The following is an 18,329-nucleotide window of genomic DNA, read 5'->3' on the forward strand; positions in this document are numbered from 1 at the left end:
TTACTTCCCAGCAATTAACATTGAATCATTCAGTCAGTAAGTGGTACATATTTACTTGTTTCGATATAGAATCTGAAGTCCCTGTGTGATCCTTTTTCCAGAAGACAGATGACTGTGAATCCAGCTAAATAGTTTTACATATTTATCTGACTTAATATATCCCTGAAAGAAACTAAATTCAAAATTCTACTATTTATTAACAGTAGTCATTCTTCAACCACAGAATTAGATATTTCTTCTCTATTTCTCTAAGATTAATATGGCAAATGTTTCCTTCTCAATACTATTTTGTATTTGTCTCAATACCATTCGAGCATTCTTGATCATTTCAGGCCCATTAAGTGTCAGCTAAACAACTGCCAAAATGCTTTTTGTTTGATGTGTTTAACCTTTTTAGTATGAGGGCTAAATTTATACCCAAAGAATGGGTTCTAACATCATGCAGGGGAACACTTAGTGCCATTTGACAATGTTTTAGTGATGGAGCTCTAGGTACAATTTATTTTCAAATGATCAAGGTTATTCTGCCCACTAGGATTCAGATGGTTAAGAGACAACTCATAGGGTTATTTTGATCTTTAGATTTAACTATTTTTGCAAATTTTCCATTTCTGCATAAGGCTTTCCCGTGTGAGTCTCACACTGGATTATTTTGTTGTTTTTGTTTCATGTAAGCTCTTTGAGGATATGAGCTGCTTCGGCTTCTGCCTTTGTATCCTTGGGACATATATAGCATACTGCCTGGCACATAGTAGGTATTTATTAAATGCTTGATTAACTGTTTAAAATCAACTGGCTATGCTGCCTTAATAGGCAGAAATGTACAGATAATATATAATAATCATAGCCTGAATGGTTGTGTGAGGACAGAGAACTAAATGTGTGGATTTGAAATCCCTAAAGGCTAAGCTTGAGCATATGGGACTTCTCAGTTTATCCTATTTTCTATATAAAGTAGGCATGTTGCTCAGAGTGATGAGAAACTGCTAAGTCTCTAACTCATTCAACTTAGGCAAAGTTGCCTAAGTCATCCTGAAATGGCAAGTGAAGGGGAAAAAAATCAGACTGAGAAATGCAAGACGACTCCATCTGAATCACCCCAAGGTGACTCTCAGCACCTCTAGTGTTAGATGCTTTGAAGGAAATTTAGTAGCGGTGTTTGACTACCAAGAAGTGCTTTGACAATCAAAGTTGTGACAACTGCAATATAACTGGACGAGACTCTGAGAGATCCAGTAGACCACACTCATGTTCTCCTTCTGAAAGATGACTTCATTCAGATCCATAAGCAGGAAAAAAAGAAAATATTGGTTTAAGAAATGCTGGGTGGGGTGGGATTGGGGATGAGGGGAATAGAAGATAGCTCGTAATTAAGACTCTCCTCTACCTTGCATGGCTGATGAAGTCCTGAAAGTTTTCGGGGTTCACTCCATCCTCTTCTTCTCCTTCAAGTTTCTTCTTTGGTTTCTTTTCAGCCATTTGTTCTGTTTCCTATGCTCCCACCACCCCCAAACAAACACATAAATAAATATATTCTCCTCTACTGTATCTGCATGCCCTAGTTTTGCCATAAAATAATAGCTTGAGAAAAGGAATGTAGTAGCATAGAAATCTAGAGGACACAGAACTAGCATCAGTAAAATGATGATGATACAGACTGATGGAAAAATACTGAAACTGATATGAATTTGATTGGATGCAGGATGACAGGATACAGACCTCTCCCTTACTCTAAACTCTTTTACTTTATCATTGTGGGCAAACTAGTGATGTACATTTGGTATTTGTGAACTCAGAATATTATTTTAGACCATCATTTTTATAAAGCACATTGAGGTTTCTAAGCAAAAGTTTTCATTTAAATGGAAATTATTATGTTTACACTTCCTATGTATAGTGGCCCTTGTAATTATGCCTTTTGCATTTTCCTGTTGTGGTTTCTAAGGTCACACCATTTTAAAAGCACAGCACTGAGCACAGTGAACACTGCAGTCATCAAGGGATCTGGAAAAGAGATGGGTCCTGGAAGACCCTCTCATATCAGCAAGCCAAATACATTCTATAATCAAAAACCAACTACTTTAAGAGCAGTTCTAGGTAGAGCCGAGGACCAGGAGTCAGCCAAACTGGATGTCATGCCTAGACGTTTGGTTTACCAACCATACTGTACAACCCAGGGAAAGGCACTTGACTTTTCTATGTTTAAGTATTTCTTCAAAGTGACAGCACTATTTCTCAAGGGATTTTGAGACTCTCAAATAAAAAGTCTATACAGATTTTTTTTATAATTAAATGGCAAACTTCATGGGATTTATAGCAAAATAAGGTTAGTGTGTAAAATGTTTCAGAGAAGAAAATCGAATCAATGCCAAAGAGGATACTATATTCATGATCCAAATTTGTATTCAAATCTATTATAGACTATTCAATTTCTAATTGTCTAAACACAAATTAATTACATTACAGATCATCCACGTGTTGCCAGAGTTGTCCAGGTTACATCACAGTCCCAAATGGTTGTGGGGCTAAAGCAATGCTCATTTCAGAGGAAAATTGCCACAAGATTGGTAAATCAGTGATTCTGATCCAAATGGAAGGCTTTGCCTATGGGATGGCACACTCCCCGGGAATGGGTCCTTATTAAGTAATGTAGCCTCATGACCCAATTGGGTTGAAACTGCAGTCTTACTCTGCACAGTGATATCATCTAGTAAATAATGATTACTGCTTAGGAGATAAACATATGCCTCTCTGCCCAGCTGGACTAAGGTTACTATGTTTTCAGTAAATGCAGAAGATAAGAACTGGAGAAAAACAACCACAATACAAGATAGTTTGTTGTTGAATGCTATAAAAAAAGTAGTAGGTGCAATGGGGATTCAAAGGAGGGAAGAGATTGCTATCCAGTTTTCTACAACGTGTGACACAGTTGAGATAACTGAGTTGTAAGGAGCTCAAATAAGCGAACTGGAGTACTAATGAACCCTAGTGATAGGAACCCAACAGTGAAAGGATCATCAGTTTAGATTTTATGATCACAGAAACACAGATTCAGAGCTGGAAGGAACTGCAGAGCTCATCGAGGTCACCCCCCCCATTCTCTCAGCTGAAAACCTTGCCTCACATTTGTAAAATTTTCTGTAAGAAAAAAAAAATGGAAGCCATTCATTGTGAGCTCTCTTCACCCTTTTCTCATTTCCTGTCACTCAAATGTCTTCTGTCACTTTCTCCTTCCCTGTCTCATATGATGGTGCAGCCTTATTCCTTACCTGAGCCATACCCTCTACTTGTTGAAGCAATTCTATTCCATCTCTCTTCTAACAGATTGCCCTCTCTTGTCATCCCCACTCTTTCACTAATTTTCAAACTCCTCCTGTCTACTGACTCCTTCCTTATGGTCTACAAACATGCCCATGTCTACCCCATCCTGAAAAAAACTCTCACTTGATCCTTCCATTCCCACCAATATCAATATATATCGAGAAAAAAGGTATCTACAATGGATGCCTCCACTTTCTCTCCCTCATTCTCTTCTTAACCCCTATAATCTGACTTCCAACCTCAAAACTGCTCTCTCTGAAATGACTAATGATGTCTTAATTGCTAAATCCAATGGCCTTTTCTCTATCCTCATTCTCTTTGACCTCTTTTTACAGCCTTTGAGACTGTTGATTACTCTCTTCTCTCTAGATTTTTGGGATATCACTCTCCTATCAGACCACTCCTTTCTCTGTCACTTTTCCTGGATCCTCTTCCAGATCCCCTAACCATGGGTGTCTCTCAGGATTCTGTCTTGGGCACTCTTCTCTTCTCCCTTTATACTACTTCACTTGATAATCTCATCAGCTCTCATGGATTTAATTACCATCTCTATACTGACAATCTACCTATTCTGCCCCAGACTCTCTAATAACCTCCAATCTCACATCTCCAACTACCTTTCACACATCTTAAAGTGTAATCCAGTAGACATCTTAAATATACTATGACCAAAACAGAACTCATTATCTTTCCTCCTAAACTCAATCATCCCTCCTAACATCATCCTTCCAGACCCTCAGTCTCCCAACCTAGGAATCATCCTGGACTCCTCACTCTCTACCCCGCCCCCTTCACAGGTAAACACACAGGCAGCATCATTTGTTGTACATGAGAACACAGGAGAGCTCCTAACACTAATAGGTGTCCGAGCACAGGTTCACTTTTGATCTGGTCAGACAAGAAGACAGCTTCGAAGGGGTTAAATAAGCTTACTTTATTCTAGTCTAGTCTTCTTAAAAGTAATTTGCTGATAATGAGAGCTCTAACTGCTACTGCACTCCCTAATCACACTTCTCATAGGTGTGGACGAGAAGGGTGGGTGACTCTTACGGGTCCCTAAATCTCAATGAGGGGCAGTTGAGGCAAACACAGATTTCCCCCCGAGCCTTGATGGGGGCCGATCAAGGCAGGTACACACATTCCTCTATGTATTACCCAAATCCCAAAATGGGTTCCCCCACTTACTGACCAGTGCCCACTTGCTCTATTGGGCAACAGACAAAGAAGACATCTTGCCAACCTTAAATTCACAGGTTAACTTTAGCAATATCATCATGACCTAGCATAGCACAGGCGTACATTATGTCATCCCTATATCTCACTAGGCAAGTGTGGTGGAGATGTTTTCAACCATAATTTGTGGGAAAAATTATTTAGGATCCTGGAACTATTATCGAAAAAGGAATAACAAAATCCTCCTTACACACACTAAAATCTACCTTACTTACGCCCCCATATCCAATCTGTGGCCAAAGTCTGTTCATTTCACTTTTGCACCATCTCTCAAGTACACCCCTTCTGCCCTCTGACATTGACACTACTCTAGGGCAGGCCCTCATTACCTCATGACTGGACTACCGCAATAGCCTGTTGTGGGTCCACCTGCCTCAAGTCTCTTCCCACTCCAGTCTACCCTCCATTCAGCCACCAAAGACATTTTTCTAAGGCATAGATCTGATCATGTCATCCTCCTCCCCCCTACCTACCTCAAATGAAAAAATTCCAGTGGCTCCCTGTTACTTCCAGGGTCAAATACAATGTCCTCTGGTCAGCATTCAAAGCCCATCATAACCTAGTCGCCTCCTACCTTTCTAATTTCCTTATATTTTACTCTCTAACATACACTCTGATCCACTGACACGGGCCTCCTACTTGTTGCACGAATAAGACAATCCATTCCTCCACTCTGGGCATTTTCTCTGACTCTCCCTTATGCCTGGAATGTTCTCCCTCTTCTTCTCAGAAGCCTTCTCCATCTCCTCTTATTTTTAGTGCCTTCTCTCTGTTATTTTTTTCCTACTTATCCTGTATATAATTTGCTTTGTATGTATTTATTTATATGTCATTTCCCTCATTACATTGTAAACTCCTTAAGGGCTGGGACTGTCTTTTGCCTCTTTTTATAACCCCAGGGCTTAGCACAATCTCCGGCACATAGTAGGCCTTAATAAATATTGGCTGAGTGACTGATCTAGTTCAACCTCTGCATTATATAAATGAGGAAATTAAGGTCAAAAGAGGTAAAATGAATTGCCTAAACATACAAAAGCAATAGCAGGGCTGGGATTTGAATCCATATTCTGATGCCAAATCCAGTTTCAATACACCAGGATGGACATTATCCATTAGGAGAGCCACTTACCTTGTTGTAGACAATGATGAAGTCACCCAGTTGGTGTGCTAAGATTCTTCTTCTTTCCAGAAGGGCCAATCGCCGGCTGGGTAACACCATTCTCAGGGAATGTTGCAGATTGCTTGATGCACGCTTGAGGAAACGAACTACCAGCTCCTACACCCCCAAAAAGTATAGAATCAAAAGCAGAAAAGTACCAGGAAGCAAAATATAAGCTATGTATGGATGAGGAAAAGGAAATGGAAAGACTATATTATTTGTTTTTCATTCACTTACTTGACAAATATTTATTGACCACCTACAATGTGCAAGGTGTCATGGAGAATACAAATAGAAAAACATATAATCCTTCCTTGCAATAAACTTACAGCCTCCTACAAGAGATGTTGTTCAATTCAAATCAAACAATTATTAAATGCTTAATAACTTACTAAGGACCAGGCTAAGTGCTGAGTATACAAAGTCAAAAATAGTCCTTGCTCTCAAAAACCTTATATTTTATTGGAGAGATAAATAAAATACATAAAAATAAAATAAAAAGCAGCAAGACAAAAAAATAACACCACCACTTAATATTTGAGTTAGCTGGTGGCACAATTAATAGAGTGCTAGGCCTGGAGTCAGGGAAAACTAAGCTCAAATCCAACTTCAAACACTTACTTGCTGTGTGACCACAGGCAAGTCACTTACTGTTTGCCTCAGTTGTCATCTACAAAATGGGGATAATAACAGCACCTGCCTCCCAGGGTTTAGGATCAAATGAACTAATAACTGTAAAGCACTTAGCACAGTTTCTAGTGCATAATAAGCACTATATAAATGTTAATTGTTATTCTTATTATAAATAATGCACCAAAAGATAGAGGATCTAAGTACTTGAAGGAAATTTTAATCTAATAATAGTGAGAAATAAATGGTTAAAGTATAATAGGGATCTTGGTGTGTCTTTTTCAAGATAAAAGTAATCTAACAAAAATCCAGAAAACAAAGCACCAATCAAAAGAAATCATAGGTTGTTATGGAGGAGGAGGACACATATCTCAAGTAATAACAATGGCAAATAAAAAAATTTATAAAGAACCAGGAAAAAGACCTTTGAATATAAAGGAAAGAAAATTCAAATAACAAGACTATTTCATACTCTCTAACACCTGCAGAATATTACAATAAGAAAAGCAAAAAGCTCAAGCTGCAACCCAAAAGACATACCCTGAAAATCTGAACTTAATTATTAATGAAGAGGGACTAATTAGAAGCATTCATGGAGGGAAAAAGAGATAAGATAAATATTTGACTTACAAATATCCCAAAAAAGAGTCACAAGAAAGTTTGTTATTGTTGATGACATAGGCAAAATCATCACAAAACTAATAGTGAAATATTTATGTTTAGCGGTTATTACAAAAAAAAAAAAGGAAGATGCTGACTTGTAGGTAAAATAAAAACAAAACAGAACGATCAAAACATAAAACAGCATTGGAAGTGAAAAGGACATAAGTGGGCATTTTAAAAATATAAGAAGTAAAGATAGTTTAATTTTTTAAAAGATTCTTGTAACCATCACCTGCAGGGCAGCTAGGTGGCACAGTAGATGGAGTACTGGGCCTGGAATCAGGAAGACTCATCCTTCTGAATTCAAAATCTGGCTTCAAACAATTACTAGCTGTGTGACCCTGGACAAGTCACTTAATCCTCTTTGCCTCAGTTTCCTCATCTGTGAAATGAGCTAGAGAAGGAAATAGCAAACCACTCTAGTATCTTTGACAAGAAGACCCCAAATAGGGTCATGAAGAATTGGAGATAACTGAAACAACTCAACAACAACAAAAACCATCACCTCTAAGCGAATCTCCTATTTTGTGAGACAAAACTGCCGAGTTAAGAGAAAATAAATGGAAAGATGGGAGGTGTAAGGATAGAGGACAATGGACAATAACAGTAACAATAATGATAGTTAATATTTACATAATATTTTAAGGTTTGAAAAGCACTTTATATGTAATCTCATTTGATCCTTGCAATAATTATGTGATGTAGTACTATTATTATCTCCATTTTACAGATAAGGAAATTACTGAGAAAGTAAGCTGCTTAGCGTCACATAGCTAGTATATATCTGAGGAGAAATTTCATTGTACTTCATGTATCCCTATCAAATCCCATGGAAAAACAGTTAAAGGATGATGACTCCTCTACAAGAAGACAGGTTTCAAGAGAAGAGTGAAGGTGGAAAAAGGGAGGAATTAAAACTGAAGGAACGAAAGGGAAAGGTCCCATGGAAATACTTCATGGGAGAACTTTATGTCTGAGATTAGAGGTGATTAGTTAGACTTCTTGGTTAGATAAAGGAGATTATGGATTAGACTTCATGATGGATTTACTCTGGGAAGAAAGAGCTGGGACACTGGACACACTTCATGAGAGAGCTGTGTCACCATGGACAACATTCTGTTCCATGAGAAGGGCATTTATGGCAAATGGCACCCAAAAGACTTGGGTTGCATGGGAGAGGGACCAAGAGATGACATTACACAGACAACGGGAAGAAGAACAATCACACCAAGGGCAGTGAGGAGAAATGAATGGCACTATTTGGGACATAAGAGTAATTTCTACCAAAAAGCACAGCTTTCATCCAAATTATTTCCCTTATGAATTGATGCTTCAAAGGGGTAAGGTAGAACAGGAAAAAAAAATGGGAAAATGGGTCAAGATTTAAAAAGCAATAACAGAAATTGTTTAGAATAGAGTACAAATACGCATTTTATAAGATTTAACTTCATGAAGAACATAAAGATATTTTTAAAAAGGAATAAGGAATTAGATCATGAACGTGAGAATAAAACTGCAGAATAGGCAGGATGATAACAGAATTAATGAAGAGAATGAAGCAAGGAAATTCTGAGAAAAAGGAACACAGCTGTCTCCTCAACTTGGCTGAGTGAATATGAGAAAAGCTCAGGTCTATTACAGGTCTTCCCTGCTCACAAAGAATGAAAAAAGAGTACCAGAGTAATGATCAAGAAATCCAGGAAAAAACTGCATTAAGTATAATCTTCCAGTTTAGGTCCATATAAAGAGAGAGCCAGAAGTCTGCAGGCACTTTATACAATAACACCATTTTTAAAAAGAACAATTCTGAAAGACTTAAGAACTCTGATCAATTCAATGACAAGTCATGACTTCAGAGTACTGACAATTTTGGATGTGTGAAAGAAGGTAGGAGTTTGTTTTAATTATTAAATGCTTGTTACAAGGGTCTTTCACACCCTTCCCTCTTTGCTCCCGTGAGAGAGGAGTAAGTGAGGAAAGAAAATAAATGCGGTATCTCGGTAGCATAGTGGATAGAATACTAGGCATGGAGTCAGAAAGACCTGAGTTCATATCTGGTCTAAGACATTTTGCAGTGCTTCTTAAACTGTTTGAGAAGCACTGAAGGGGCTGTGAGTGGAAAAACTTTAAGAAGTCCTGGTGCAGAAAGAAGCTGTATGCCACTGTATCCTTGTGGCATATCCTTGCTGCATTAGCTCAAAGTAAACCTAATTTTTTAAAATGTTCAATAATATAGTGTCTTGTTTCATCCCAATAGCAAACCTGAACTCAGAAAATGCTGGCATTAGAGCTGAATCTCCAACACCTCCTAAAGAAATCCACAAAATCAAAATTCCTAAGAGTATCACAGCCAAAATTGAGAGTTTCCAGGTCAAAGAGAAAAAGTACGGCAGGAAGCCAGAAAGAAAGAGTTCAAGTACAAAGGAATCTTTGCCAGGATGAAACAAGATTTGACAACCTACAACTATATAGAGAACATGAGCTTGAGATACAGTATTCCACGAGGTAAAAAATAAAAGGTTAATTCAAGAATAACCTACCTAGCAAAACTGAGTATAATCTGTTGATATTTTAAAATACAAATAGTGGAGTTGAGAAAAATAAAATGGTATATAGACTATACACTAAAGTATTTATATTCTACACAAGAGAAGAAAAACTCGTATTCTCTTGAAGGGGAAGGGAATAACCATTTATATAGTACCCACTATGTTCCAGGCATATAAAGTCTAGCACTTTATAAATATCTTTTCAGTTAATTTTTGTCCTTCCTTTTCCCAGCTGTTGAGTCTGTCTTGCATACCTCTCGTTTCTTTCCCCATTTTTTTTTCTACCTCTCTCATTGGACTTTTAAAATCCTTCTTGAGCTCTTCTAAGAAGGCTTTTTGGGCTTCAGACCAGTTCATATTCCCTTTTGAGGTTCCAGATGTGGGTTTGTTGACAATGTTGTCCTCTTCAGAATTTCTGCCTTGATCTTCACTCTTCTCATATTATTATGAGAATCTTATGATTCTATCATACATTTCTTTTTGCTCATGGTGTTTGCTTATTTCCTGGCCTTTCCTGGCCTTCCTGGAACTGACCCAAGCTTCTTGTGTTGGGAGCCTAGGGCCTGGTCACTGGCTTTGTGTGCTGGGGCCTCCAATGCTGGCAGTTGGAGGCTATAGGGTTCTGGCAGCTCACCTGGTGTTGGGCTGGAATCAGCAACGCTGCAACTCTAGGCGTAGGATTGGCACCTGGAGGTTGCCTGGTCACCCTGGCCTTTCCTTCCTTTTGCTTTCTTCAGCTCCTTTCAGATGGATGTTGCAGGATGTTTATCCACCTGGGGACCCTTGGAGAGCTGCTTCCCTTAGTTTTGCTGAGGCACTGGGAGAGCCAGTTGCTGCAGAATGCTGAGGCACCCAGTGGTTTTCCAAGCTGGTTTCCACCGGTTCCCTCACCCTCACTGAGGCACTGGGGGTCCAGGTGTTGGTGTCTGCCTTCTCCACACTTGGGTTTCAGGATCTCCTCCTAGTATGCTGAGGTGGGGTTTTCTGTTAGTTTACTGGGATGCTCCTGTTCTGTACTGCTCCCCTTCCCCCAGGGCAAGAGGGGCCTTTCCCATTAATCCCTCAAGCTACCTGGGCTATTAGAGTGCTGCACCCCATCTTTGTTCTGGTTCAGCTGTTCCAGGGTTTTTCCTGGGGCTATATTTTCTGGGCTTTCAGAGGTTAATAAGGGAGGGTAAGAGCGACTTACTTCTTACTCCACCATCTTGACTCCTGGAAGTGGAACCCTATAAATACTATCTCATTTGAGCTTCACAAGAGCCCTATTTGGTAGATGCTATTATTATTCCCATTCTGCAGCTGAAGAAACGGATGCAGACACTGGTTAAGGGATATTCCCAGGGTCACACAGCTACTAAGTATCTGAGACTAGATTTTAATCCAGTTCTTCCTGACCCAGGCCCAATGACACCCAGCTTCCTTCTGTGTTCTTGAAAACACTATTGTATTTAAGGGTTATAGAGGGCACAAATAAGACATAGGGTCTGGAAGTAGTTTTATTATATTTGGTGATCTTAAGGGAAGGAAAAAGGAATACTGTAAAGAAGAAAAAAGAAGGAAAAAATTGGGTAGAACATGCTATTTCATATAATGGGATGCTGGAAAAAATTAAACACGGAGGAAGCTATTTGGGGATTAGGTACACAGGAACCACACTTTCATGTGAAACAGAAAAAGTATGGTTGAACACATACATACATGGACACACAGACTTTGGTGCAGAAATGCATTCAACTGAACATGAAACAGCTGGGAAGAGGGAGAAAGTAAAATAAGGGAATAAGAGGGAAGCAGGATCAGGGAGGGATTAGTTATAAATAAAACAAACTCTAATCTCAGAGGATATATCATAAACAGGGCTTTTTAAATGCAAAAAAAAGGGCAAGAATATGTGATTTGGATTAGGGCAGGAAGAAGAGAATAAAGGCAAAGGATAGGAAACAGACAACAATTATAGATCATAGGTGTTGATCATACTCCTTATCAAATGAGATTATCAAATTATTAATGACTTTGGATCAACTGAGATAATACCTGTAAGGTGCTTAGCACTGTATCTTGCATGTAGTAGGCACTATATAAATGCTTATTCCCTTCCTTATCCCTCCCTTCCTTGTTTCTGAGTAGCCTCTTCGACTTTTGAAAGAGTAAGGAGGGACGTAAGAAAAAAAGAGGGAGAAGAATAAGAAGAAAGGATGGATGGTAAGTCAGAATTATTTAAACCCTGGACATGAATGGGATGAAAATATCCATAAGATGGAGGACAGTAGCACAACAGGTGAAAAAGCAAAATCCAACAATATGTTGCTTAAAAGAAATATACTTGAAACTATAAGATTAACATAAAAGTTAAAATACTGGGCTATACAGCAAATCAAATGTGCTTCAGATTAACTCAAAGAAGCAAGGGTAGTAACCATAATCTCAGGCAAGGCCACAACAAAAACAGACTTGATGAAAAGAGGCAAATAGGGAAATATTATTATGCTTAAAGATACCATGGACAATAAATTAATATCAATATTTAACATATATGTACCAAAAATCTTAGTAATGGTATATGCAGTTAATTAATTGAATTACATGAATAGACAGTAAAATTATAATAGCTGGGAACCCCAATATACTCCTCTAAGACTTAAAACAATGGAAGGAAGGAAGGAAAGAAAAGAAAGAGAAAGAATCTAAGACCCTGAATAGAATTTGAGGGGAAAAAAGGATATTATAGACCTCCAGATATTACTGAATGGGAATAGAAATGCCTATACAGATTTCTCAGCTATGCATGGCTCCTTTACAAAAACTGATCAGGTATTAGGGCATAAAAATCTCAAACAAATGCAGAAAAGCAGAAAGAGTAAACATTTCCTTTACTGCTCAAAATACCACCCCTCCAAAAAAACTCCAAACATACTCAGTAAAGAGCCATCAAGTAAGGGTTGAAATTAACTAGAGGCTAAATAACTCAATCCTAAAGAACTGGTGGATCAAAGACCAAATCAGAAAAATAACATATAATTTACATCACTTCAAATCACGAAAATGAGACAACATACTAAAACTTTTGGAATGCAGACAAAGCATTCCTTAGCAAAAAATTTCTCTCTCCACACACTTAATCATCAAAAGAGAAAAAGTACCAGATCAATGAATTGGGCCTGCACCTAAAAAACACTAGACACTAAAATAGAAACTCTGAAAAATAAAAAGATTAACAAAATTGAAAAAAAAAACAAAACACACACACACACATACACACACACACACACACACATACACACACACAGAAATGAAAAATAAAACCAAAAGCTAGCTGTTTGGGGAAGACAACAGAAGAGATGAGTGATAAGACAGTCTGACAAAAGAAAGAAAAACCAAATTGCCAGCATGAAAAATTAAGCCAGAGAATTCAGAACAAATGAAGAAATAAGAAGTTATTAGAATTTCTCTTGTCCAATTATACATCGACAAAACTGACAACTAAAGTGACATGGAAAACATTTACAAATATATATTTTTAAAATTGATCAACAGAACGAGAAATTGAACATTTAACTAACAATGTCAGAAAAAAAAAGAAATTGAACAAGCCATAAATGAAGTTCCAATGAATTTAAGTGAATTCTAATAAATATTCAAAGAACAAATACTTTTAGAATTACAGAAATTGTTTGTAAAAGCAACAAAAGAAAGGATTCTATCGAATTCCTTGTATGACATATGCATAGTCTTTTTTTTTCTTTTCTTTCTCTCTCTCTCTTTTTTTTTTTTGGCTAGGCAATGGGGTTAAGTAACTTGCCCAGGGTCACACAGCTAGTAAATGTCAAGTATCTGAGGCTGTATTTGAACTCAGGTCTTCCTGACTCCAGGGCCAGTGCTCTATCCACTGTGTCTCTTAGGTGCCCCTAAGCATAGTCTTAATACCTATACCAAGGAGAAACAAAACACAGAATAAAAACATCAGACCAGGATTCTCAATGAATACCAACTCAGGAAGAGCAGCAAAAATACCAAAGTAGGAAGAAGCAGTACAGCCTAGCTCTGACCCACAATTACTTTATTTTGATTATTTATTTTTAATAGTATTTTATTTTTCCCCAGTTACATGTCAAAAAAATGTTTATATAGTTTACACATGTACTATCATGTATAAAATATTTCCATATTAATTACCGCTACGAAAGAACCACCATCAAAAGGAAAAAAAAAAACCCATAAGAATAAAGTGAAAAACATATTCTTTGATCTGCATTCAGAGTCCATCAGTTCTTTATCTGGATATGGACAGCATTTTCCTTCAAGAGTTCCTTAAGTCTTAGATCATTGTGTTGCTGAGAAAAGTTGATCATAGTTCATAGTTGAGTATCACACAATGTTGCTGATAGTGTGTACCATGTTTTCCTGGATCTGCTCATTTCACTTTGCATCAGTTTGTAGATGTCTTTCCAGGTTTTTCTGAAATCCACTTGCTCATCATTTCTTATTGCACAATAGTATACCATTACATTCATATACCACAACTTGTTCAGCCATCATCAACTGATGGGCATCCCCTCAATTTCCCTTATTTTGCCATCACAAAAAGAGATGCTATAAGTACTTTTGCACACATAAGTCCTTTTCCCTTTTTTATGATCTCTTTGGGAGATAGACCTAGCAGTGGTACTGCTGGATCAAAGGTTATGCACAGTTTTATAGCTCTTTTGGCATAGTTCCAAATTGCTCTCCAGAATGGTTGGATTAGTTCACAACTCCACCAATAGTGCATTAGTGTCCCAATTTTCCCACATCTTCTCCAACATTTCTTATTTTCTTTTTCTGTCATATTAACCAATCTGAGAGGTATGTGGTGGTACCTCAGAGTTCTTTTACTTTTCATTTCTCTAATAAAAAGTGATTTACAGCACTTCCTCATATGCCTATAGATAGTTTTGATTTCTTCATCTGAAAACTACCTGTTCATATCCTTTGACCATTTATCAATTGGGGAATGGCTTGTATTCTTGTAACTTTGACTCAGTTCTCTATATATTTAAGGAATAAAGCCTCTATCACAGACACTTGTGTAAAGATTGTTTCCCAATGTTCTGATTTCCTTCTAATCTTGGGTGTTTGATTTTGTTTGTACAAAAGTTTTTTTTAATTTAATATAATCAAAATAATCTATTTTACATTTTTTGATGCTATCTCTGGTTTGGTCATGAATTATCCCCCTCCCCATAGATCTGACAGGTAGACTATTCCCTGCTCTTCTAATTTGCCTATGGTGTAACCCTTTATGTCTAAATCGTGCCAAAGGTCTATCATATCTAACTTTTTAAATATTCTATTTGCCTCCTTAGTTTCTTTCTTATTTATTTGGTTGGATTTACCGGGTTCTGAGAGGGGATAGTTGAGGTTCCCCACTAGTACAGTTTTGCTGTCCATTTCTTCCTGTAATTCACTTAACTTCTTCTTTAAGAATAAGTGGACATATATAAATACTGATATTGCTTCATTGTCTATAATACCTTTTAGCAAGATGTAATTTCCTTCCTTATCTCTTTTAAGTAGGTCTACTTTTGCTTTTGCTTTGTCTGAGATTAGGATTGCTACCTCTACCTTTTTTTTTTTTTTTTGTACTTCAGCTGAAGCATAATAGATTCTGCTCCAGCCCCTTACCTTTATTCTGTGTGTGTTTTTCTGCTTCAAGTGTGTTTCTTGCAAACACCATACTGGAGGATTCTGTTTTTTGATCCTACTTTGCTATCTGTTTCTGTTTTATGGGAGAGTTCATCCCATTCACATTACAGTTGGATTACTACCTATGTATTTCTCTCCATCCTATTCTTCCTTCTGTCTGTCCTTTCTCTCCTCTCTCTTCATCAGTGTTTTATTTGCTTCCGTCTACCACCTCCCCTGATCTGCCCTCCCTTCTGTCAGTCCCCACCCCCTTTACTTAATCTCCTCCCCTCCTACTTCCCTATGGGGTGTGATACATTTTGATATTCAACTGATTATATGATTCCCTCTTTGAGCCAATACTGATGACAGTAAGGTTCAAGCGATGCTCATCACCCACCTTCCCATCTTCCCCTCCACTGTAATAGGCCTTTTGTACCTCTTCATGTAAAATAATTTACCCCATTCTACCTCTTCCTTCCTTCTGCATCCATTATACTCCCCTTAATTTTTTTATGTCATTCCCTCAAATTCACCTTATATCCATACCCTCAGTTTATGTATATTCTTTTTAGCTGTACTATTAGTGGTATAATTTTTAAGCATTACAACTATCTTCTTGTATAGGGATGTAAACAGTTTAGCTCTATTGAATCCCTTCTGTTTTCTTTTTCCTTTTTACCTGTTTATGCTTCTCTTGGGTCTTGATAATGGAGGACAAATTTTTGGTTTAGTTCTGGTCTTCTCCTTATGAAGGCTTAAAATCACTGAATGACCATTTTTGTCTCTTGATGAATTATGCTTAATTTTGCCAAGTAAGTAATTCTTGGTTGTAGTCCTACCTCCTTTGCCTTCTGGAATATCATGTTTCATGAGCTCAGATCCTTTAATGTTGCAGCTGCCAAGTCCTGTGTAATCCTGATTGTGACTCCCCAATATTTGAATTGTTTCTTTCTGGTCACTTGTAGTATTTTTTCCTTGACCTGATAGTTCTGAAATTTGGCTATAGTGTTCCTTGGAGTTTTTATTTTGGGATCTCTTTTCTGAGGTGATCTGTGGATTCTTTCAATGTCTATTTTGACCTCTGGTTCCAGGACATCAGGGCCATTTTCCTTGATAATTTCTGGAAAGATGCTGTCTAGGTCCTCCTACTGATTACGGTTTTCAGGTAGTCCAATGATTCAGATACTGTCTCTCCTGGATCTATTTTCCAGGTCAGTTGTTTTTCCCATGAGATATTTTACATTTTCTCTCCTCCTTGATATTTTCTTCTCTCTAGGCTTTTGGGACACCACTTGCTACTGGTTATCCTCCTACCTAGCATACTACTCCTTCCCAGGCTCCTAGCTAGATCTTCATCCAGATTATAGCCTCTAACCATAGGTGTTCCTCAAGGTTTTGTCCTGGGCCGCCTTCTTCTCTTCTCCCTCTGTACTAATTCATTTAGCAATCTCCTTATCTCCCATGGTTATAATTATCATCTTTATGCTGACAACTCTCAAGTCTACTTATCCTTCCCCAAACTCTCTAATGACTTCCAATCCTGCATCTCCACCTACCTTTCGGACATCTCAAACTAGATGTCCAGTAGACATCTTAAACTCAGTATGTCCAAAATGGAATTCATCATCTTTCTCTCTAAACACAATCTTCCCTCCTACCTTCCCTTTTACTGTAAAGAATAACATTTTCCTCCCATTTCCTCAGGTTTTAAATGTAGGTGTCATTCTCAATTCCTCATTATCTCAGCACCCATATCCAATTTGTTGCCAAGGTCTGTTGATTTCACTTTTGCAACATCTCTCAAGTACACCCCCTTCTCTCCTCTTGACACTGCCACTACTCCAGTGCAGGCCCTCATCACCTCATGCTTAGACTACTGCAATAGCCTGCTGTGGGTCTGCCTACCTCAAGTCTCTCCCCACTCCAATCCATCCTTCATTCAACCACCAAAGTGATTTTTGTAAAGCTCAGGTCTGACCATGTCATCCTCTCCCCTTCCTGAACTGAATAAACTTCAATGGCTCCCTGTTACCTCAAGGATTAAATACAAAACCCTCTGGTTGTCATACAAAGCCCTTCATAACCTAGATCCCTCCTACCTTTCCAGTCTTCTGACATCTTATTTCCCAACACATACTCTTAGACCCACTGGCATTGACCTCCTGGATGCTCCATGAACAAGACATTCCATCCCTCCACTCCAGGCATTTTCTCTGTCCCTCATACCTGGAACGCTCTCCCTCTACTTCTCAGACTACTGACTTCCCTGACCTCCTTTAAGTTCCAACTAAAATCCCATCTTTAGGGGGCTGAGCCAAGTCGGTGGAGGGAAAGCAGTGACTTGTTTGAGCTCTCCCCCCAAACCCCTCCAAATAGCTATAAAAAATGGCTCTAAACAAATTCTAAAGCAGCAGAACCCACAAAAAGACAGAGTGAAACAAATTTCCAGTCCAAGACAGCCTGGATGGTTGATTGGAAAGGTATATCGCGCCACGCAGGCTGCAGCTACCCTGGAGCAAGCCTCAGAGGACTGAATCACGAGCAGCTGTGGTGGTTTCCAGACTTCTCAACCTATGAATGCCAAAAACAACTTGGAAGGATACATTATCATGCTCTTCATGGCCAACCTCACCAGGTCCGAGATGGGAAAAGAGATGGTGTGACCTTCAATTAATCCCCTTACTTCATTCACGTTTCTCCCAGTACCTCCCTGGATCAGATTTGTGTAGGCAGAATCCTTTTCAAGTAATTGCTGTGGATGGGGTTTGCAGTGGAATAATTCAGTGTCACCCTGCTGAAGACTGCATTGATCGGCTACAAGCAACAGCAACAAATATTTCAAACCTCACAAAGCACAATAGTCCGTAACATGTAATCACTCTATTGCAATGAGTAGAATCAAGCCCATTACTTTAAAGAAGATATATCTTTTTGTAAAATCTACCATGAAAAGAGAAATACACACAATTTTTAATACCTCTTTCCCTTCTTTACTTAGTACTAAATTTATATTGACCCAAAACTCTAGGGGCATACTGATGAACATTCTAATTCTTTGAGATTTATGTACAGTATAATCCATTGTTCCAATTGGCAGCAATTTGTAAAAG

General features: G+C 38.2%; 1 protein-coding gene across 2 annotated transcripts in view; it reads right to left on the reverse strand.

Annotated features, from left to right (window-relative positions):
* TTLL5 (tubulin tyrosine ligase like 5) overlaps positions 1-18,329 on the reverse strand; it is a 230,980-nt gene that overhangs the window by 137,113 nt on the left and 75,538 nt on the right. For both annotated transcript variants that reach the window (XM_027844934.1, XM_027844933.1), the window contains exons 14-15: positions 5,684-5,830; positions 1,388-1,491 (exon numbers count right to left, since the gene is read on the reverse strand). In XM_027844934.1, the coding sequence (XP_027700735.1) occupies positions 1,388-1,491; positions 5,684-5,830 (251 nt within the window). The remainder of the gene's footprint in view (positions 1-1,387; positions 1,492-5,683; positions 5,831-18,329) is intronic.

Source organism: Vombatus ursinus, unplaced genomic scaffold (assembly GCF_900497805.2).
Source record: "Vombatus ursinus unplaced genomic scaffold, bare-nosed wombat genome assembly UNPS02014945.1, whole genome shotgun sequence".
In the NCBI taxonomy this organism is placed as follows: domain Eukaryota; kingdom Metazoa; phylum Chordata; class Mammalia; order Diprotodontia; family Vombatidae; genus Vombatus; species Vombatus ursinus.